Here is a 21,914-nt window from a genome sequence, read left to right on the forward strand (position 1 = left end):
AAGAGAAACATTTCAATACTCTGAATTGAAATAGGACTTACTTATTTGCTCTCTTGAAGTTCATCATTATAGGAGCTTTTGCACTCTTACAGAAATACTGGTAAAATTTTACTCAATATTATTTGAAGTTATTTCAGTATGTGATTAAATAGCTACTTTTGCATAAAGCTGTAATTTATCCATTTGAATATAAATGGTTTAAAGCTTTGGACACGTAGTGTCAAAATGGCCCGCTTCAAATTAAGTTAAAATTGAACAACACAAGCTGTTTTGCCAGTTTATTACTAACGATGGCTCCTAGTTTTAAAAGAACATCCAAACAAATGCAGCGTATTAAACACAGAGTGAACAAGCCTTTTTTGAAATACAGAATTAATGATTTTTAATAAAATAAAAGTATTCACAATTTCCCCATGAAACACAAGCACTAGCCTTAACAAGAGATACAGAACCATGGAATGGTTTGGGTTGGAAGGAGATTCAAGAGGAAGAATCTTAGAATGGTTCGGGTTGGAAGGGATAGTTAACAGTTATTGTCTCCAAGCCTCTACAATGGGCAGGGACATCTGCAACTAGATCAGGTTGCTCAGAGCTCTGTTCTGCCAGACCTTGAACAAACTGCATGGTGGAGCATCCATCACCTCTCTGGACAACCAGTTCAGCATTTCACCACCCTCATTGTAAAAAACATCTTTGTTAAATCTAATCTAAATCAACCCTTTCTTTTTTGAAAAAAAAAAAAAAAAAACAAAAACAAAACCATTGCCTCTTATTCTTATTGCAAAAGACCCTGCTAAAAAGTTTATTACCTTCTTCCATACAGGTCTTACCTCCCTTGCTTGGCTGGCCATATTTTTGAAGCAGCCCAGTTGGATTCCTGGGCAGCAAATGCATGTCTCCAGCTCATGTAAAGTTTCTTGCCAACCAGCATCCCCCAGTTTTCTCCTCATGGTGGCCCTCAATCCCTTTTATGCTCACCCTGTGTTTGTGCTTAAGATTGCTCTGACCAAGGTGCAGCACCTTGCACTTGGCATTGTTAAAATTCAGAGTACAATGAGTTTCATTTTGCGAAAAAATTGAGAGGGGAAATTTAGGTTTCAGAGCAGCATATAAATTTTGACACAATGCTATCAGGGAGTTTCTTAATAGAACTAAGCATAAGTTCCTGACTGGCTACTAACTTGGCTAATTTTAGAGTCAATCCAAAAAAGCTGAAAATGTGCTTCCCAGTACGTACATGTAAGGAAGTCTTAAAAAAAATAGCAACACAAAACAGGCTAAAAGACCATCTTCAAGAATTAGATTACAAAGTTATTGCTTAAAGTAGTTGCCAGAGGCACATAACCCACTGAGTAGATATATACCTATTCACTCCAGGGAACTCTACTAAATCCATTAGTAGTGAATTGCACTAATGTCACAGTAGCAAATTGTCATATCAGAACTGCTAGGCAACCTGGGCTTGCTGAATAAAACAAAACCTGAATATCTAACTGCCAAAATCTAGGAACTAAAAAACAGAGAAAATGACAAACTAATTCTCAGAGAGCAATGACTGAAAAGAAACTGAAAAGCCCAAGCAACCTAAGTGATATCAGTTGAATACTTGTAAGAAGGGCTGACGTGGTCTACCTGTGAATGAACAGGGAAAGGGAAGTAAAAAAAAAACGTTGCTGCTCTCTGCATACAGCATTATTAAAGCTAGTAAGAGATTAATGATGAAAGAGATTTAAAGAATGTTGGAAAATTGGAGATGGAAAAGAACCCAAACCATAAAGTAATTTGAAGACTAGAAAAAATTTTCTTACTGTGAAAGCCAGAAAAAACTCAATGTCTACAGCTTATTGAAAGGACTCAATTGGAATTTAAGTGGTAGAAGTAAGAGAAAATACAGCCTGCTGAAGTGAACTTCAGAAAAAGGCACAGCAAAAAGTAATTCAGTGGCTACAAGCTGAACCCAGACAAGTTAAAATGTAAAACTGGAAGAGGTACCATTAGGAATCATGTATCTAAATACTGGAAGAGAATACACTCACTGATTAAATATGGAGCAAACTATGCTCCCTTGATATCTAAAAAAAATTATGTTGGAATGCCTTTCCAGTTCAGCTGTAGCCAAACAGTGAGTTCAATACAAGGGTAACTGGCAGTAAATTATGGCATGAAATACACAGTTTATCTAATTGTCTCATTTGGCTTAAAACACTTAAAAAAATACCTGAATTTGCTGTATGAAAACAGCAGCAGTTCTCTAGGTACAGTGAAGTTTGAAGCCAGTTGCAAAAAGAGTTTCTATTCAGAACCTCAAAAGCCAATTTGACTAACATATAATGTCTGTTTTTTGGTGCTAAACTGGAAAACCAGGAGACAAACTCTATTGTTGGACAAAGTCTGGTAGTAAGTTACCCTTAGTTTAAGAAAATGCTGGTAGGATTAGAAGTACAGTTATTAAATTTAAAATAGTAGTTTTGTGAAGAAATATATCTGTTAATATAGAAACAGATAAAACTTAACATTCCAAAGTAAATAAGTAGCTCTAAATATATGGTATTTGCATCACAGTATTATATTTATTAACAGCCAACATTGACAGAAAAGTAGTTGCTGAACACAAGATGAGACACTAGATTAAGTTTAAATAAGTAGAAACATATAAATACACATTTTTACTACTTTTCACTGTGCAATGCTTGCATTATAAGCACAAGGTAACAATCACACAATAAATACATTTAAAACAACATATTTCAGCATAAATTATTAATTTATAAAGTACATAACTCATAATTTATAAAAACTGCAGATTTAAAAAGAGAAAAAAATTGATTTCAAGATCTTTTAAAAAAGATTTCCATGTGATCATGTAAGATTACCTTTGGCTTTTCCACACCACAGTACTATATGAGCACCTTAGAAAAGCAAACTCACATGCTCAGTGTGGCAATGTTTATTCACGTTGATGCCAAGAAAATGCTGAGGTGTCTTGACAATATTCAATTTTTACTGTATGGTCTAAACTGGATTTAGCAAGAACTTGAAACCCTGCCTGGCATTATTAACTATTTTTATTATGATTGTGTCTAGGTGACAGGACTGTGGGGGTGTAAGCTTTTGTCCAAGTTATTTTATGTTGTCTTTCAATAAAAAAACTAAGCCTTAGGAAGCACATCTTAAAAACTGTTATACATTTCTTCTTTAAGGATGAAGGAACTAATTACTTATATATGCACAGAAAATATGTAAAGCTTCACATAGGATTTATTTCACCCATAGCAAATGGATATAAGAAAATAACAGGAATGCAAAGGAGTGCCAATAGAGCTACTATTAAATACTTCAATAATTATTAAAGTAGTTAATAGTAGTAGTAGTAGTATTTACTACTATTCATCTCCTTGGGATGGTAATAATTTGCAAAACAAAACAAATGTGATTATTTAGTTCAACAGCAAATTATGGGATTATTAAGAGAAAATATACAAGAGGAAATGCCAAATTAAATTCAAATGACATTAACTACTCAAAAAGTCAGCTTCTCTTCCTCAATTTTTCAGCTATTATAGGCACTTATTTCATATTGTCATTTAATATCACACCCATGAAAAGGTGTGTGAAATCAAAGGTGTGATTACATGTGTTAATATCACACCCATGAAAAGGTGTGTGTAAAATCAAGTGAACTTGATTGTACAGTGAAAAACTGTACAGTCCACTGTATTTCACCCCACATTGCATGTCTTGCAAATAATAAGCACTGAAAATTTTTAAAGCTAGTAAGCAGAAATGTGTAGCATCCGAGCTCCACCTACAGGATGAAAAGAAATGTAGAAGAAATATTTTTAATTACCAGACTACAAGAGGGCTATTTACTCTGAAGTCTTCAGATGGTCATCTCAAGCCACCGCCATTTTACAAACCCAATGCAATGCTGAGAAATTTTATTACTTATGCAATGATGGCAAACACTTCTTCTATCTCTAAACGTTCCTATATGTAAGTAGCTGTTTTACAGTGTGAAGTTTAGGTTTAAGCTTTCTAAAAAACCCCAGACCAACAGAACTTCTCTAACAACTTGCCAGAATGACTGGGAGGCTCTTTTTCTCAAGTTTCCTTATCTAATACAAAGTTGTCAAAAAAAAAAGCTATTTTAAAAATATACACAAGAGGTTAAAATGCATACTGAAATGACCAAAATTAACTTTACTATTCAAGCACTTCAAGTATGGCTGCATTTAGAAGTGGTATTGGATCTCAGCACCATGAATTTGAGAAAGTATCTATTGTTTCCATACTGCTTCTCTAAAACAGACCTCACAAATGCATTTGGATTAAAAGAAACGCATACAAATGAATACAGTTTTGCAGAAGACATCACGCATGTTAAAAACGGTACTCTGAAACAAATGTTGTTAGAAGTTCAATTATTCTACCAGCACATTTAACTATCTGATTAGAAGAAATTTTGATAGATATCAGAAGTTTCTTCACCCTATGATGTCAGTAGACATTACCCTCAAGCTGTGGATAGTCCATCTAACTTTTTGTTTGATATTTACACCTTGCACATCTCTGCCTCTGATCAACACAGGCTTTGAGTACAGTAGGTGGTGAACATCCACGTGTATGTTATTGAACGTTGCCAGTACACTGAGAAAATAGTCACTATTTCAGACAATGAAACTTGATATTGTTTATCTTACTTTATCTAAACAGACCTCAAATGTAAAACCACATTATTTATAACAAACAATATCATGCCTTTGATTTTCAGGCCAAAGGACTGCAGACCTTTTTTTTATGTGGAAATTATGTGGAAAACAGTAAGTCTAGAAATTTATGTTACTTGTGATACTAAGCAGTATTTCCTAAGGCTATGGCTCCCAACTGCTAAAAATACAACCAATAAAACCCTCTTCTGAGTTAAGATAACCTATTTGGCTTTAATACTATTACTACTGCTTCCCTGAAAGAACAGAATAACCACAAAAAGAGCACATTGATCTACCACATGTAGAGCCAGCAGCTTACAGACTGACTACACAAATGTCTCTTAAAATTAGCTACAACATGATGCTAGCTTGGGCTTTTTGTACCTCATTCCTATGGGTATCCTCATGCCTCTTATTCTCTTCATGCTACAGACTTGCTATTACACCTTAGTCAATTTTGTTCCCAGCAGCCATTCTAATAAAACCCCAGGGACAATTGAACAGATTGGTGCACAGGTAGTTGAACGAATAGGTAGGCAGTAAACACGTACAGCTTCCAAAGCCCTTTGCTGCTGTAAAGAAGTTATTTGGCTGCCATTTAGTTCAAGGTTCCTTTTCAGAGAGAGCTTTTCTTAGAGACCTTCAAATTTCTAAGCCTGCCCTACTGAATATGGCTATCTAATGCTGAATGGTAATTGTTTATTCCCCCCAATCAAGAACAGTTTACTGAGTCTCAGAAGATTGCATCAATCTAGTAACCAGATTTTGGGATTGAAGTTATTCATCATCCTCACTGATCTCTACTTCCTGGGGACCATCTGTCTACAGCAGCGATACTACAGCCACCAATTTCCAAAGCAACACACAACTTCAAAGACAACGGAAAGAAAAGTCAGGAAGTCTGTTTTACAAGATGTTTTGTACATGTTCTTTAAAAAAATACCTAGTTATATCTAACATAGCCATAAAATCATGATACTCTATTTTTTGTACTGCAATTTATGCTATATGTACTGCTGTATATACTAATATGTACTGCTCTTACTGAGAGAAAGGAAAACTGAAAAAAAGAAATCTAGTGCTCCAGAATCAGAGTTTCACACTGGTTTCCGCTGAGGTAGAGTCAATTTTTTCTGCAGTAGCCAGCATCAGGATATGCTTTGGACTTGTGTTGAACACAGAGCTGTTTTACAAAGAGCCAGACTTTTTTGCTTTTTGTACTGAAAGCAGGAGAACTGGAATGCCTGGGAGGTATGAGAAGACAAAACCAGGACAGGTGGCCCCAGTTGACAAAAGAAGTATTTCAGGCCCTGTGACATCATGATCAGTATGAAAAGTGGTGAGAAGAAGGATCATATGAGTTGGAAGGGATGTTCACAAACACTGGCATAACCAAATTACATGACAGGAATCCATGCTGTTATGTCTGCAGAGAAAAACGGATGTGACTGCTGCAGCGTTGGAAAGTTGGTACACTGCAGGGTGAGTACTGTGATATACCAGACTTCACTGGATGACCCTCCTTTCTGTGAGTCTCAGTGGTGGGCAGCTACTATGTGTTACTACTATGTGTTAACACACGTAAAGAACTGCTAAATTCAATCTTACAACTGAGAAGAAAGACAAAGTAAAGACTGACAAATACACATAAAGACGCTTTATTTCTAACTCATGGGGAAAAATAAAACTCCCATACAAGGAATCAATAAGTTATTAAAATACTAAAACTGTAAGCAGTCTAAAGAAAAACATCTACCAAACAACACAATCCTTACCTGCGACTAGTTGTTTTCCTTTCTGTCTTGGTTACTTCCTCTTGAAGTTGCTGTTTAGCATTTGCACTTGTATCAATTTTGAGTTTCTTGGCAATGCGTTCCTTTATTTGAAATCTCTCATCACCAGCAGCTTCATCTTCAACACTATCAGCATCTTCATCATGTTCCTCTTCATCCTTTATTGATTTAAAATGATAAAACTACTTTAGATACTTTTCAGTACAGAATGAGAAATATGGAAATCTTTTTCTTACAAATATAATCTCTTCCAAGAAAAAAAGCAAACTTCAAACAATATATCCTTATTTGCTACAGAGGTAACAAAAAATTTACAAACATGACAGTTTCTTTTCCATACACAAATTACTTTTTATCTGTAAGGGTTAAAAACTTAAACCAGTCTATTCTAGACTATTAACTTTTACAGCTCTGTAGATGACATCACAGCAGTGTGATATTACCTATACCACTGTTCATGAATCAAAAATTTGATTGACACAATACCATTGTCTTAATGGTATTGAGACATGATGGTACCATCCTTCATTTTCTACTGAAAGAAAAACTTAACTCCCTACCACATGGATATACTACAGTCATGATGGGATAGAAGAGGGTAGTCCATCAGCTCCCATTAGGGAATTTACAAATACTAAATTGATCATAACTGTGAAATTGTTACAAGCTTAATGAATTGATCACAATTGATCATAAGCTGTGAAAACCTGTGGAATTGATCATTGCAGCTTGCTACAGAGGTCAAAGGAGAGGCCTCAGGCCTCCATACCTAGCACAGGTAGGCAAAAGGGATAAAGCACCTTGGATCAAAGACATTTGAAGGGAGAAATAGCTGGGGAATGAACAAGTAGCCTGACTAGACCAAGGGATCTAAGTTTAACTATCTCCTTCATGGAAGAAGGAAGTCTGCATGAACCTTAACTGAAGAATGACAGTTTGAAGATGACATGGTATATCTTTTCACGTTTACTTTGGTGTGATGCTCATTAGCAAAAGGAAAGTGTAAGATGCCACATGATTCTAATTTTAGCCAAAGACAGAAAGTACAGTTAGAAATAGCAAGCCAGAGGACTTAACTGTATCCAAGAGACTGCCAGAATGTAAGCACTTGGGAAGGAAGAACATGTACATGTCCTGGGTGTGAGATACAGGTAGGAGGAAGAGTAGCATGAAGATCATGTCCATAAACATGAAGGAGGAAAAAATAAAAAAAGTAAAAGTAGCAAGAGGCAAAATTTGGGAATAGAAGAGAAAAATCAACAATTGGATTTCAGAAGCTGTAGTGGAGTCACTGTTCAGGAATCTTTAGACTACTATGCTTAGATTCAAGATTTAGACAAGACAAGACCAGTCAGAAATAAGACAGAAATCTCTGAATATTTAGCACAGTAAAACAGCTGAATATTTTGCCAGTGAAAAGACAGAAAAATTGTTGGGGGATTTTTGTCTGTTCCTTTTTAATAGGGAAGAGAAAACTGGAACAGGATCAGCATTTCCCTTAATTTACCAGAAAGATATTGTTTGACAGAAGAGATAATGAAACTTTGTAGAAGATTTGCTTACATGATAAATTGTCAGAGAGATGGGTGACTACAGACCTCAATAGCAGGGGGAGGTCCAAAAAAAAAAAAAGTGACAGGACTGTGTTCGAAGTCTTTAACAGTCAAGGATAATGACAGGCTCCTGGTGGAGATTTGACTAAGGCTTAGGTAAAAGCATTTCACTGACACACAATTAATTGGACAAAACTTCTGGAATAAAAATGCACAACTCTAGACAAATAGCATTTGCTAAATAGTAAGCTAGTTAAAATTTGCAGACATCGGAGTAACAGGAAGAGGGTTAAAATTGGGGAGACAAAATGTTTTAACTTGTCCCACTTGGCTAAAACCTCTATTTCTCAAACCACCCATTAGCCTCAGTTTGCAAAGTATTTCACCATTTTTCTTCTAGAAAAACACTGAGAAAATAGGATATGCTCTTCCTCCTCAACTGCATTCCCTCCTGCAGCTCTACTCTTTTCTCCTACCTAGTCTCTTCCTTCAGTCCTACTCTCTCTCTTTAAGTCCATCTAATACCAACAAACATCTAACAACAGAATAAACAATCCAGACTGAACTGCATGGCACCTCAAAAGGGAAGTGGCTGTTCTGTTGGCTGATAGTTGCTCTTCACGTGACACAGACATGCAAAAGTGCTTGCCTGAACGTTGTACTACTTCTAACTGCTGTTATTAGCTGGGTGGAGTTGTCCTATTCTCCACCTTAATATAAAAATAAAAATGGTAATGAGACATTTTGTGACAGAATGACTGGCTACTACATGTAATATGATTTTCCTGTTTAAGGAGATTATTGAACTGAGGGGTGGATAATTCATTTTATCTACACATAGTACTGCATGAAACTTACTGTTCAGCAACTGACAGACAAATAGGGAGAGGAAAAGAAATTGTGCACAAAAGAAATGTCAGTGGTGAGAAAAAAAATTGTTAATACATTTCATATAATGTTTTCATTAATGCCTTGAGCACAAAAAGAATCCTAACAAATAGCTATGAGGTACTGCTAATACAAAGGCTCTCTCAAAGAATTAAATGTACAAATTTGAGGACTGCAGTAAGAGAAACAGGATGGTATTTAATAGCATGAACAGCAAGGCCAGGTGCTTAGAGAACAAGAGTTTCTCTTACATGCTATGGGCTGGTAGGCTGGGGGAAGTAGGAAGATCTGGAAGAATTATTTGCTCCCAGGTTTGGCAATAAAACTACCAACATGTTTCAGCTGTGTAAATGCAGAAGTGATCCTGTGATGTGTTAATTAAAATAACTCTAAGAGATCATAAAATAATAGTACTACTTCACAAGACCCAGGTAACTGCCTGAAGTGCTAGATCTTAGCTAAAATCTTAAATGTAATGAAATCTAAAGAGAACACCTCCCCAGGAAAAAATGAGAAAAAGCCTTCATATTTCCAACTTTGGCTTAATTATTATATTTATTTGAATTTTTATTCTTCAACCTAATAAATCCATGTTCTACACTCCCCAAATCCAGTTTGTTTTAGAAAGAGATATTTGAATATCTGAAGAATTACTACTAAAATAGCATTCTCCAAACCCTTCTAAGACTAAAATGCTCCTGCATACAGCAGGAATTACAAAGGAGAAGAATGAAAAAGCCTGAATTCATACTATGCCTTATGAAAAAAATTAAAAGCATGTAAGTAGATTGTTTTTTTAGGCACGTGATTGAGACAGACTGTGCTCTTCCTTTACTTCCACTACGTCAACACACAGTATAGTTAATACAATCCCAGTCATATATTCCAACCTTATCTCAACAGCAATATAAAGAGGTACTCCCATGATCTCTGGTTGGAGACAAAGACATATTTCAGGTAACAAGCTTATGCTTTAGCTGCACCATGTACAACAACTTTCTTGCACAACAACTTTCTAAATTGCCTCGGTATTTAGTTCAATGTTACTGCATGACTATTCAAATCCCATGTCTTTCAGAGGTGACAGTCTCCAACAATACAATTTCACTGCTACAATTTAATAATTCACTGAGTTTGTGTTCTCTTGAAGAAATCTTTCAAACAGGACTGACTCACATGCAGACTTACCCTCAAACATTGCAACTGACAAACTTGATTTTAATTATTTTTTAAGAAGCAGTTTCAGGGTTTTTATCACTCTGGTGGTTTGTCACCCTGTGATACACAACCCATATAATATATTCCTATATAACTAATCTACTAACTGAAATGCAATACCATCAGTTTCTATAAAAGTAGCAGGTAGTATGCTAATTCTACCCTGATGTGAATAGCCAAACCTGAGAGCCTTCACACTTTTGCCAGAAATCTGACTTGTGCTAGTTCTTAAAGATCTCTAAAGTAACATTTGTTCCCCAAAGGAAATCTTATCTGCTCACAGTAAAAACCAAAGAATTAGTAGTAAAAAAAAATAATACTTGCCTCACTCAAATCCTCTTCTTCATTTGCCACTTCACTAAAAGAAAAAGAAAAGGAACTACTTTGAAGTGCTAGAGGAGATTCAAAGTATTATTTAAAACCCAACATTTCTTAAATAAAAAAATTGTTAGCCACCTGAAATTTTAGTAAACTTACTACTTTGTATCATCCTTGCATTTATCTTAAAAGTATCAATATTATTTTCCATCATTTGACTATCACAATCTTTTCTAATTAAAAAAGCTTAAAAACAAGAGCGTTCATACAATGGAGAAATCCTAACCATATCTTGAGCTATTCAAGCAAAACACTAATATGTACAGTTAAAACCAACAAAACTCAGTTGAGATGTTTTTGATCTCATTTATCAAACAATTAGTAGCATTTCATTGCAACGAGTTTATATTTTGGAAGAGGCATTTTACTGATACTGAAGCTTAACATCAAGTTAAATAAATTCATTATACAGCTACAGCTTGGTGAATTAAAAAAGAACTCTATCTGAACACACTAAGGCTAGCACACCCACTGTTAATTATCACAAACTAATAATAAGGGCCCCTGAACCATTTTAGCCCACATTAACAAAAAAGAAGTTTTGCTAAAAAAAAAACAAGGACTATTAAATAAGTCTCAGAAGTCAAGGCTTTGAAGTGTGCTCAAAGCAATCAATAAGTAATCAAGATCACTAAAGAAACTCCAGATGTGTTGCAACCAGTGTTGCAATCAATGACATTAACTAATAAAGTGCAGCAGCTGGGTCAGGGCAATTGCTGATATCAATACAGACAGGGGATGAACGGACTGAGAGCAGCCCAGCAAGGAGGACGTGGGGGTGCTGGTGGATGAAAAGCTGGACATGAGCTGATGATGTACACCTGAAGTCCAGAGAGCCAAACGTGTCCTGGGCTGCATCCAGAGCAGGGTGGGCAGCAGGGCAGGGAGGGGATTCTGCCCCTCTGCTCTGCTCTGCTGAGACCCCACCTGCAGGGCTGCATCAGCTCTGGGGGCACAGCACAGCAAGGACAGGGACCTCCTGGAGGGACTCTGGAGGAGAGCCATGAAGATGATCACCTCTCCAATGGGGAAAGGCACGATTGTTCAGCCTGGAGAAGGGAAGACTCCAGGGACACCTTATAGCATGCAGCCTTTTCATACTTAACATGGGTCTGTAAGATGGGGACAGACTTTTTAGCAGGGCCCGTTGTGAAAGAACAAGGGGTAGTGGTTTTCAACCAGAAAGGAGTAAATTCAGACTAAACATAAGGAAGATGTTTTTTATGATATAGATGGTGAGACACTGGTGAGCAGGCTGCCCAGAGAGGAGGTAAATGCTCCATTCCTGGAAACATTCAAGGCCAGGCTGAATGGGGTGCTGCAAAACCTGATCTAGCTGGAGATGTCCCTGCTCACTAAAAGGGGGGCTAGATGTGATAAATTTTAATGGTTCCTTCCAAACCAGCTAGTCTAGGATTCTAAGATAAGCAAATTCTCAGAGTTAACATATTTTCATGGAATTTTCTCACTTTATAACTCAACTGTTGTTAAAAATCAGAATTTATAAAGTACTAAAACTAGATAAGAAAACCGAGTTTATTAAAGCATGCAGATTTATGATTAACCTGATATTTTGCTTGTTCTTTAGATTTGGAAAAAAAAAGATATTTTCAAGCATAAGTAGGGTTAGAAGTTTGGGAAAAGCAATCCTCTAGAATAATCACAGCAAAGAACATCTTCAACATGAAGAAAATTTAAGTATCTTTAAAAGTTTAGGCTATGAAAGAGATAGTAGGAGTAAGAAAGGACAGTGGTAAAGAGAGGTATAAAAGGGGCTGCCAGCTCACTGTCTCTTCCAAAATGTGAGTTAGAACTTAGGAAATGCCACTACTAGCATTCAGGTTCAGAACAAAAAGGGGAGACACTTCCTCTGGTAGTGAAGAGGACTTGTGAACTGAAACAATGTTACCAGAGACTTAATATACACTTTGAGAAGAGCTCTATTAAAGGTTACTAAATAGAGGAACCACATCAAAACCTGACAGTCCTCTGAGGTGAAACCTGAGAGGAAGCTGAGCAACTACTCAGATAAACTTTACATTTGCACCGTTTTCACTCTTTACTGGGCATCCACTGAGGGCCAGCAGTGGTGACAGCTTAGTTGGTTAGAGAAATATTTGGTCTGATCTAGCATTGGCACTCTTAATTTTTTAAATAGTAACGTGAATTAACATTTCTCATGAGTATACATGTGCATAATTGGGTATAACATATTGAAAGTAGATCTGTTCTAGAAATTGGAAATCACATACTAACCTTTTGACAGCAGGAACTGAGCTAAGATGTGGATCATCCTTCAGGAGATCATGACTACTTTTACTTTTTCCCTTCATGCTCTGTTAAAATAAAAAAGTTATTATTCACTTCAGTTTAAGAGGTCAGATAGTGAAAAAGGATTATGGTAAGAAAAACATAACTTGTTTCTTTTTAGCTTTAGTCTATCCAGTAAGCATAAACACTTTTAAGAACAGAAGAAAGAGAAACATCAAACTGACTCCACAGATTTATTTTTGCAATAGCAGTGCACTTTTTTTTTCCTCTCTCTCTGTCTTTAAAACTAAGATATTGTTTAGTCATGTACAATCATTACACATCATAAAGATGGTAGGTCTAGCACATATACACTTAAGTGAATAAAGGGGTGAGAACTCAATTCCCAATAATGACACATGACAATTGAAAGAACCACCATGTATAAAACAGTACTTATTAATTACACTAATTAGATCCCTAAGGAAAAAGAAAGAAATTAACTAACTGCTATACATCAGTCTGGAACACATAATTTAAGAATAATTTACTGACACAAGAAGTCAAATAAATCTAACACATAAGGTCTTCAGGCAGAAAGACTGCAGTTAGAAAGCATTCTACATGCTAATCTGAAAAAAATATCCTTAATTTTCAGAGAAAAATCAGACTGAAAATCTCTGTTACAGGAACAGTCTGTGTTGTGACCTGTCTCCATTGCAGATGCATTGTCTAATGCTTTTGGGAACACATTAGACATGTGGACAAAATCTTAGTCATTTAAATACAACTGCAGTTTTTTATTATGTAGAAAACAAAGACTAACACATTCAGCAACATGAAAAGATAATTCCTTCATTAAGGAAGGGGTGGTGTGTTTGGAGTGGTGGTGGGGCTGTGTATGGCACAGTGCTCCAAACAGGTACAGACAATGAGCAGCCTGGACACCGAAGGCTAACACTGATCAACAGCCAAATCCCCAACTGCACTAACAGCCTTGATCTGGTTCATAGCTTGAGGAGTTTCACCCAGAACTTCTCTGCCCTTCTTAAACAAGCAAGACTTACTGCATCTAGCACCCACAAAAAGCTCATAGGATTTTGTGGATTCAAGGATCTCAATAACAACTTTGACCTTCCATTTTTCTTATCAAAAACAGAGAATGCAAGTTAGTGCTGATATTCATGTACTTCAACTTAAACAGATTAAGATAATGACCAGAACTAGAGACACTGATCTAGGCCTATTATGAACAAACAATGAGGTATCAAAAAGAAGGCTTTATTCTGGTACAAAGAATGAAGATAAATTCTTCATAAAGAGTTGTTATGGTTAATTATCTAGCTACAACCAATGCAGAATTTAGTCAGGACAAATAGACAGATGAGATTTTGAGGCTGAGTTGAAAGAGAGCCTTAAAACACTGGAACTCGGCTTATAATAAAAGAAGCATTCTATTTAGACAATTTTAAACTGAAACCAAGTATTTGGCATGAAAAGAAAGGAAGTCCAGGCAACTGAATCAAACCCAGTATTATAAGCCAGATAAACACCAGATAAACAGAAAGAGCAAAACAGTAGATGAACATATTAAGCTAAACAAGTAAACTTTGTCTGACTGGTAAGTTGGAAAAAAAAAGAAGTTAAAGCTGCTGTTGTAATAAATCTCTACTATCTGACTGATTCTGACTGATATCACATTACTATAATATTGTCCATCATTATTCACTGTTTTCCTTTTGTATTTTAGCTAACTTCTGAGGACTAACAACTGTTTTTTCACTTATGTGCTACAGGATGCAGGACCATGTAGTCTGATCACTAACTGAAGTGGTGAGGTACTGTAGAAAGCCTAGAAATCTAGCAAACAGCTTGGTCAGCAGTAGAAATGAAATCAGAAATTTATTTAAGAAAATTTTAAACTAGACTTATTTAAATGCCAAATCAGGGAAGGAAATGTTAGACCAAAGATTATACGTGCAATCCTGGAATGTGAACATTTCACTATGGCGCACTATTAAACTATGACAATGGACTATTTTCTCCACAATAACCACACTTCACTTTGCTCACAGATGGATGAATATATGCAAGAAAATGGAGCTAAGTGTGTGCTGGAAATGTATAAAATGACCCTCAGTATTCAAGTATTTTACCATATAATTGCAATCATAAATAAAGGACTTGAAAAAGATAATGTACTTATTGCTTCCATGACTTTTAAATAGCAGACAAGCAGACATAGATTTATACTATGAAACTTTTTGTTCACGGAAATGTAAAAATTCCATGCAGTAATTGAAGATACCCTCAAAATAAAGAAAACTAAAAACTTCTGTTTTTGCAAAATGCTGTAACAGCAGAATCCTAAAAACTGAAGAAACTGCTATTATTATTGTTCAAAATATAAACATAAGAAGAAGACTCAAAACTTTAAAACTTTCCATAAACATGCAGAAAAGGTAATTAGGCTAAAAAGACAAATAATGATAATTTGGTACAATACCTGACTAACTCTACTGACTTCTTCCTCTTCTTCTTCAGCTTCTTCCCCAAAGGAAAGCAGATTAAAATTTCTTTAAGAGAAAAAAGAAAATTCCTAGTAAAATTTTAAATATTGTCTTACTAACATTCCATTAACTTTAAATACATTACAGTCGTGCTGTACATGACCTTTTAAAAAAACCTTTTATCCTGCTAAATGTACCAATTCCAAGAAACTATTGCATTTTGCTTTGCAAAAAATCATATTCAGAAAAGCATGTTGTATTATACTCCTGAGATAAAACAAGGATAGCAAAGCATCAGTTAAGACACAAATTAAGAAATCCTGTCTTGACTTGCTTTCCCAGCTGACAGCTCTGTTGTATTTCTTTTCTTAACAGAGCAGCATTCAAGACACAAGATTTTCAAGATATGACAGCTCAGAAACATATCAAATGTGTATTCATTCACAGAATGCAATTAAAAAAACTATGAGCTATAACTTATATTTCAAGAGTTAATTGTTCACACTGTTGGAACCAGTCAGTTGCAACATGTTCTATTTTTATGCAGCAGAATGACAGCATGCCCACTTTAGAGTTTCTACTACCTTCTATTGCATGTTTGTGAATTTTCATTCAGAAAAACTAAGATTTCTCATGTCAAAATGTCTGCCTCTTGCTAAGGTCTTCAGTGGGGAGAAATGGTATCTGATAAAATATGTTCAAAAAATCCCAAACAATTGAGCTGTGACCCAGTTACTCCTACCAGTAGGTTTCACCTGCAGCGTTGTCTCAGTCAGATGACTGCACTTTGTGGGACGTGGGAAAGACAAACTACCTTCTATTATTTTCAACAAACTATCACCATGCATGCAACAGGTACAGCTCAGCAGATGCACAGTAACATTTCAGTCAGAGAAACTAGATTTGCCAGACCTCACCCGCCGGAAACAAGGAAGTGCTTCAAAGGCAGAAATGGAAGTAAAAACCTGCCGAACTACAAAAAATTAAAGGTGAAAGAAAATGAACCACCACTTCTGTTGCATATATTTACTTTGTGCCTTTTACTTTGGACTTTTTAGTTTCTTCCTCTGGTTTGTCTTTCTTCAGTTTTCTGTTTGGTCGTGGGATAATGTCATCAAACGGATTAAACAAAACCTGTTTAAAAAACCAGTATTTTAAACACACCTTTAGTAAATATTTTGTCATTAAGTAGCTCAATATTTTAAAATATGCAAAAGGACAAGCCAAATTTTCTGAACACTATGCACAAAAGAATTTCAGAATGTCCCATTTCAAAACAGAACATACTCACCTCACTGCTTCTTATTTTGTGTGGACTGAGAGGTCTCTCTTCTTTGTCAACTTCTACTTCAGCCAGGCGCAACATGTTATATATTGTATCCCCTGTAACCTGGCAAATTTACAAAGAAAGGCTTGAAAGTTCATGACTGCAATTTGTGTTATTTATTCTGCAAAATACAAGGCAATTACTATGTAAAAAATTTTGTAAGTACAACTGCTTTAGGAAATATCGTAAGCATGTAAGACTTCTAAAAGATAGCAAGTACAATGTACAAAAGTCTGGGTTTTTGAATTTAATGGGAAAAGTTAAAGGAATACAGGTAGTTTTGAGAATGTAGGCAGATGAAGATGTTGAAGTGTTACTGTGAGCTATGAAACAGGAAAATGAAAACCACTGAAATAAAAAAAGATCTGCTATATTTTCTTTTAAGTAAATCATGAGAGTGGCAAATTCATCTCATGTTTTTCATCATCCTGACTTTTCTTGGGTAATTAGAATCAAATTAATTCTAAACGGAATTTTCTAACATGTCATTAGTATTAGATGAATCGATTAATAATAGAGGCATAATAATACAAATAAGATTATTTAAAGGCAGCACAAGATGAAAATACAATCTAGAAGAATAAAAACAGCAGAACAGATAATAACAGGAACAATCCACAGATTTCTGCCAGATATAGGAAACAAAGAGAATAGAGAGAGCATAGAAGCACTAAAATAAATTTCAAATGCACATAGCAGCAAACAATACCAAACTGGCCTTCAGAGAAACTTGTAGCAGCTTCTGTCAGACTTAAACTGGGACTCCAATTCATGTAACAGACCTTTCCAAAGATCGTGTGCTTGTTGTTAAGCTCATCTGCACGACCCAATGTAAAGAAAAACTGACTCCCGTTATCATGGGGCCCAGCATTGGCCATAGCAACAAGTCCTCTTCGATTAAATCGCAATCGTGAGTGGAACTCATCCTGGTAAAGGCAGGACAGAAAAGAGAACAACTTCAGTATAAAACTATCTTTTCACTCCTTTAGCTGCAGCGTGATAGGAGATAGGAGCGAGATCACTAACATCAGCATGCACACGCAGACAAAAAATGCTGCTAGTTTTCTTTTGAGTTCAGGCAGTAATAAATCCCAAGTATTTTGAAACTCAGTACCAGAATTATATTTAAAAGTTCCTACTATGAGTGGCAAAAATTATTTTTAGTCAGTATTTCTAATCCCTAGTGCCTATAATAATGCAAACAAATGAACAATCTTCAAAAGAAACCATAAACACACCACAAACAAAAACTAAATATCAGTAACAGAAAGACACATTACTAATTAAAAAAATTCTAAGTTCTGCTTGTTAATTTTATCTTTTTTCATTCATTGCCTAAAAATCAATTGTTATTCATTGTTTTTATTTGCATTTGTTATCTCCCTAATATTAAGAAAATAAAAAGCATTTTAAAAAGTAACTGCATTTCATACATTTCTTGCAAAAATACTATTCTTGACAATTACTGTATTTATGCGAAAAATGAATTTAAATCCTAATTCATGTAAGGTTACTAATGGCGCAATAACAGGTTGTAATAGTAGAGAAACGCAGAAATCCATAGGAAGAACATTTTCTGGAATTAAGACAAAATAGGACTCCTTTCAAAGCAAGGAGAACATGAAGAATACCACTGTAATATCACAACGCTAAACACTGCAATACTGAGATACCACTACTTTGAAGCAGCAGTGCTACTACAATATTGATAATTTTTGCTTTGTTCTCTGCTCAGGTACCATTCCCTCCCACAAACCTCAGGCTCATGCTAGATGTAAAAGTCTAGCAGCAAGAAGGTGGAAGGGCCAGAAATAGGCTTTGCAGCTTCAGTCACAAATTAAAGGTGCCTGCCCCACCTGAAATAAAACAGGCAGAACAGAACACAGCTGCTAAGCCCCCAGGTTTATCATTATACCAGCATAGCTGGGTCTAAGAACTCTCAATTTAGAAGAGCATATTCAAACACACTGAAGCAGCACATGAAGGCAACTACTGCACATGTATGCATTTCATATAAGATTTGATTTTTCAGAACTTGGTAGGAAGAACAATGGGTAGAGGATATCAAACAAATTAATGTGTAAGTTATAGATACACACCTTGAAAGGAGCTCCATAGACCGACTCTCCTCCTGATCCAGTACCAGTAGGGTCACCCCCTTGCACAATAAAGCCAGGCACTACTCTGTGAAATATTGTGTTATTGTAATACTCTAAAAAAAAAAGAAAAAAGAATAAGATATTAAACTTTGATATAGATCATGCAGAGATGTCCAGAGACTGAAGTTCCAGAAAGCAAATACTGAAACTAGATTCCACTGTTGACTTTTATTTGGTTCCCTTCTGTTCTCCACAGACTTATGAGATCACATCCTGTGGTGTCACATGTTTCTTTTGCAAAAAATCCTGCCCATCACTGACAAGATGACCTTGAAGAATTACAGAATTTTCAGCTTTTAAGTTTTTATTACTGTAATGAAACTATCAAAATACACCAATTTAAAAGGAGAACTAGAAATACTGTGCTCTATCCTGGATGAGATCTCACATGCAACATTAGCAATACCCATATACAGATGATTTGCACTTTCACTCACCAGCATAGAACACTTTTCATCACCTATAATACTATACTATACCTAAACCAATAATTTTTGCAGAATGAAATATGTGGTACATTTTGCTCTCTAAGTTATCTTCTTTTACCTATCTATTTATCTGACAGAGGTTACAAGATCATAAAAAAACAAAAGGAATGAAAAGAAAAAATTACCTGAACCAAAACCCTGGTTGATATAACAATAATAAAAAATAAATCTGCAGCATGCTGCAAAACAAAGTAGGGTGTGCAAATGTTGCAGCATAACTAGACACAGTCGTGGATGGTTATATGCTGGGATATTAATGAGAAATACTTAAATGTATTACGAAGCACAAGATGCTACGCAGCAATTAAAAAAAAAAAATGAGAAAGCAAATAAAGCCCACTGAGTATACATGAACCCTTATCATGGGCTAAGGAATTCTTTTACCATTGCAAAAAGTCTCAAAATTAGGGAAAAGAGACTGGACAAAACAGACTGGATCTGTGCTGGAGGCACAAAGCCTAGACTGCTATTTTTGTTTAACAGATGAAGGCCAAAAGAACTCTTCACAATTCTACAAATGCGTAAATGGGAAATTAACACAAGTTAGAAAACATATAAAGGTATCAAGTCTTTCACAGATTTTTGTTCCAGTTTTCTCAGTAGGGAGCTTATCATTCTGGTACCCACCACTTCAGTGAAAAGTTTTACAGAGCTTTTAGCAACAAAAAAAATACAGTAACTGAAACATTAGGAGCACTCACAGAAAAAAAAAAAAAAAGGTAGTGTAAATTGTGATGCAGAAATGAGAATTTTGGAGAATGTCCAATATTGCATCACTGTCATTTCATTCACACACTGAAGTTGCTATACTTTGTAGATATTTGCTGGAAGTAGGCGTCTCAAGACTCTGAAAGACAATGTTTCAATACCATGTTGTCAGCTTAATTTGAGAAAACCATCCAAAATTTTTACTTTTTTTTCTCCATCAGCTTCACTGGCAACCTTGAAGAACATTGTCTGGCTGTTAATTAATAATTCCTAAACAGAAATAAACTTATTAACATACTAAAGTCAAAACATAATTGCGACTTTCATTTTACAGAAAGGGACCAAAGATGGCAGAGAAATTAATTTCAACAACTCCCATCCCATTCAGTCATTACCTTCCATACACAGCTGGATGAAATTTCTGCATGCTTTTGGAGCTTCTTTTGACCATAATTCTATATCTATCTCTCCTGCTGTAGTTCTCAGCAAAACCTACAAACATACAGATAAATGCAGCCTCAGTTTTATTGTAATTCAGTCACTGATCAAAAAGTATATCTGCCTAAAAAAATAAATCTGAATTTGTTATATTTGTAAGACTGGTATATATTTAAGCGTGTCAGGTAGCTACTGTTAGTTCTAACTATCATTTCCAGAACTCGAGATACAGCTCTAAATCAATATTATAAATATAAAGTATAATAAAGATGTATAATATAGCTGTAATAACATACATAACATAACATTCATAACATAACATGGCTGATGCTTTATAGAAACTTAAGATACCCTTTATCATTTTTATAACGAAACAACATGGGAAAAAACCAAAACCCATAAAAACCCAAAGGTATAACTCTTACAAGGAACATCATTACATTCAGTGAGAGTTCATAACAAAATTAACGAGGTAAGATATAATAGGGAATAGAGGACTCCTCTATTTTACGTCTCCGAGGACTCCTCTGTTGTATGTCTCCAGACATCGTGCATCACGCCTCATGCTTTGACTCCAGCAGCATCAAAGAAGTAACTTTAACCAAACCAATCCGCCACAGAAACAACGACCTCGCCATCCCCAATCACCATGTGTTCATCTCGCTGTCCCCCCATAACCCAACAACATACAACTTTTTCAGGATTTCACCCCGCAAGCCTCACCTTCCCGTTGGTGGGCGGCTCCTGGATGTAGATGTTGCTCATGGTGAGGAAAAGAGCGGCCCGGCCGGTGAGCCCTCCCCAGCGACCGACGCGGCACCCCCTTGGCCTCCGACGCTTCCTACCGCCCCGAGCCGCCCGACATCCTGGGCGCCCGTACGCAGCTCGGAGAAGAGGGGGATGAAGTTGCACAAGCCGGAAGAAAGGATGAAGGAATGAGTCCTCGGCCGGAGCCTCTCCGAGATTCACTGAGAAAGAACGTGTCTTGGGAAAGACCCGAAGGTTTCTCCACACATCTGTGGTCCCCCACCGTGGCTCCCGCCCTAGAGGTGCTGAGGCCCCCTGCCTTCCCTGGGAGTGGTACGGTCCGGGAGTGCGCCGGGCAAAGCCTTCCGGCGGGGAGAGGCGTCGCTGAGCGTGCGGGCCGGTGCAGTCGGGAGAAAGCGGCGGGATGGCGCTGCCGGGTGAGGGGCGCCTACCCGGGGCAGGGGCAGTGCCGGCTGGCTCCGCCCGGCAGCTTGGGAACGGGAACGGGAACGAGCGGCGGGGCGGTGGACAAGTGGGACAATTGCGCGGGGACGGCGCGCAGCTGAGCGTGCGGAGGGCGGCAGGCACTGCTCCAGTCCGCGCTGCCGGGGGCAGCGGCTGGGAGATGGAGATGTGGATGGAGATGGGAATGGGGATGGGAATGGGGCCGTGGCCGCGTTGGGCAGGGGCAGCGCTGCGGGCGAGTTCCTCTTGTGGCTGCGGGGCCCCTCCCCGAGCTCCTGTGTGA

General features: G+C 36.8%; 1 protein-coding gene across 1 annotated transcript in view; it reads right to left on the minus strand.

Annotated features, from left to right (window-relative positions):
* Positions 1–21,431, minus strand: part of CWC27 (CWC27 spliceosome associated cyclophilin) — a 95,402-nt gene extending 73,971 nt beyond the window's left edge. Inside the window, exons 1-10 of the mRNA XM_058043725.1 lie at positions 21,143–21,431; positions 20,377–20,473; positions 18,726–18,838; positions 17,409–17,552; positions 16,591–16,689; positions 16,330–16,433; positions 15,296–15,365; positions 12,796–12,875; positions 10,486–10,519; positions 6,485–6,660 (exon numbers count right to left, since the gene is read on the minus strand). Coding sequence (XP_057899708.1) covers positions 6,485–6,660; positions 10,486–10,519; positions 12,796–12,875; positions 15,296–15,365; positions 16,330–16,433; positions 16,591–16,689; positions 17,409–17,552; positions 18,726–18,838; positions 20,377–20,473; positions 21,143–21,184 — 959 coding nt within the window. The 5' untranslated portion in view covers positions 21,185–21,431. The remainder of the gene's footprint in view (positions 1–6,484; positions 6,661–10,485; positions 10,520–12,795; positions 12,876–15,295; positions 15,366–16,329; positions 16,434–16,590; positions 16,690–17,408; positions 17,553–18,725; positions 18,839–20,376; positions 20,474–21,142) is intronic.
* Between the last annotated feature and the right edge of the window lie 483 nt (positions 21,432–21,914).

The sequence above is a fragment of the Melospiza georgiana genome, chromosome Z (assembly GCF_028018845.1).
Source record: "Melospiza georgiana isolate bMelGeo1 chromosome Z, bMelGeo1.pri, whole genome shotgun sequence".
Lineage (NCBI taxonomy): Eukaryota > Metazoa > Chordata > Aves > Passeriformes > Passerellidae > Melospiza > Melospiza georgiana.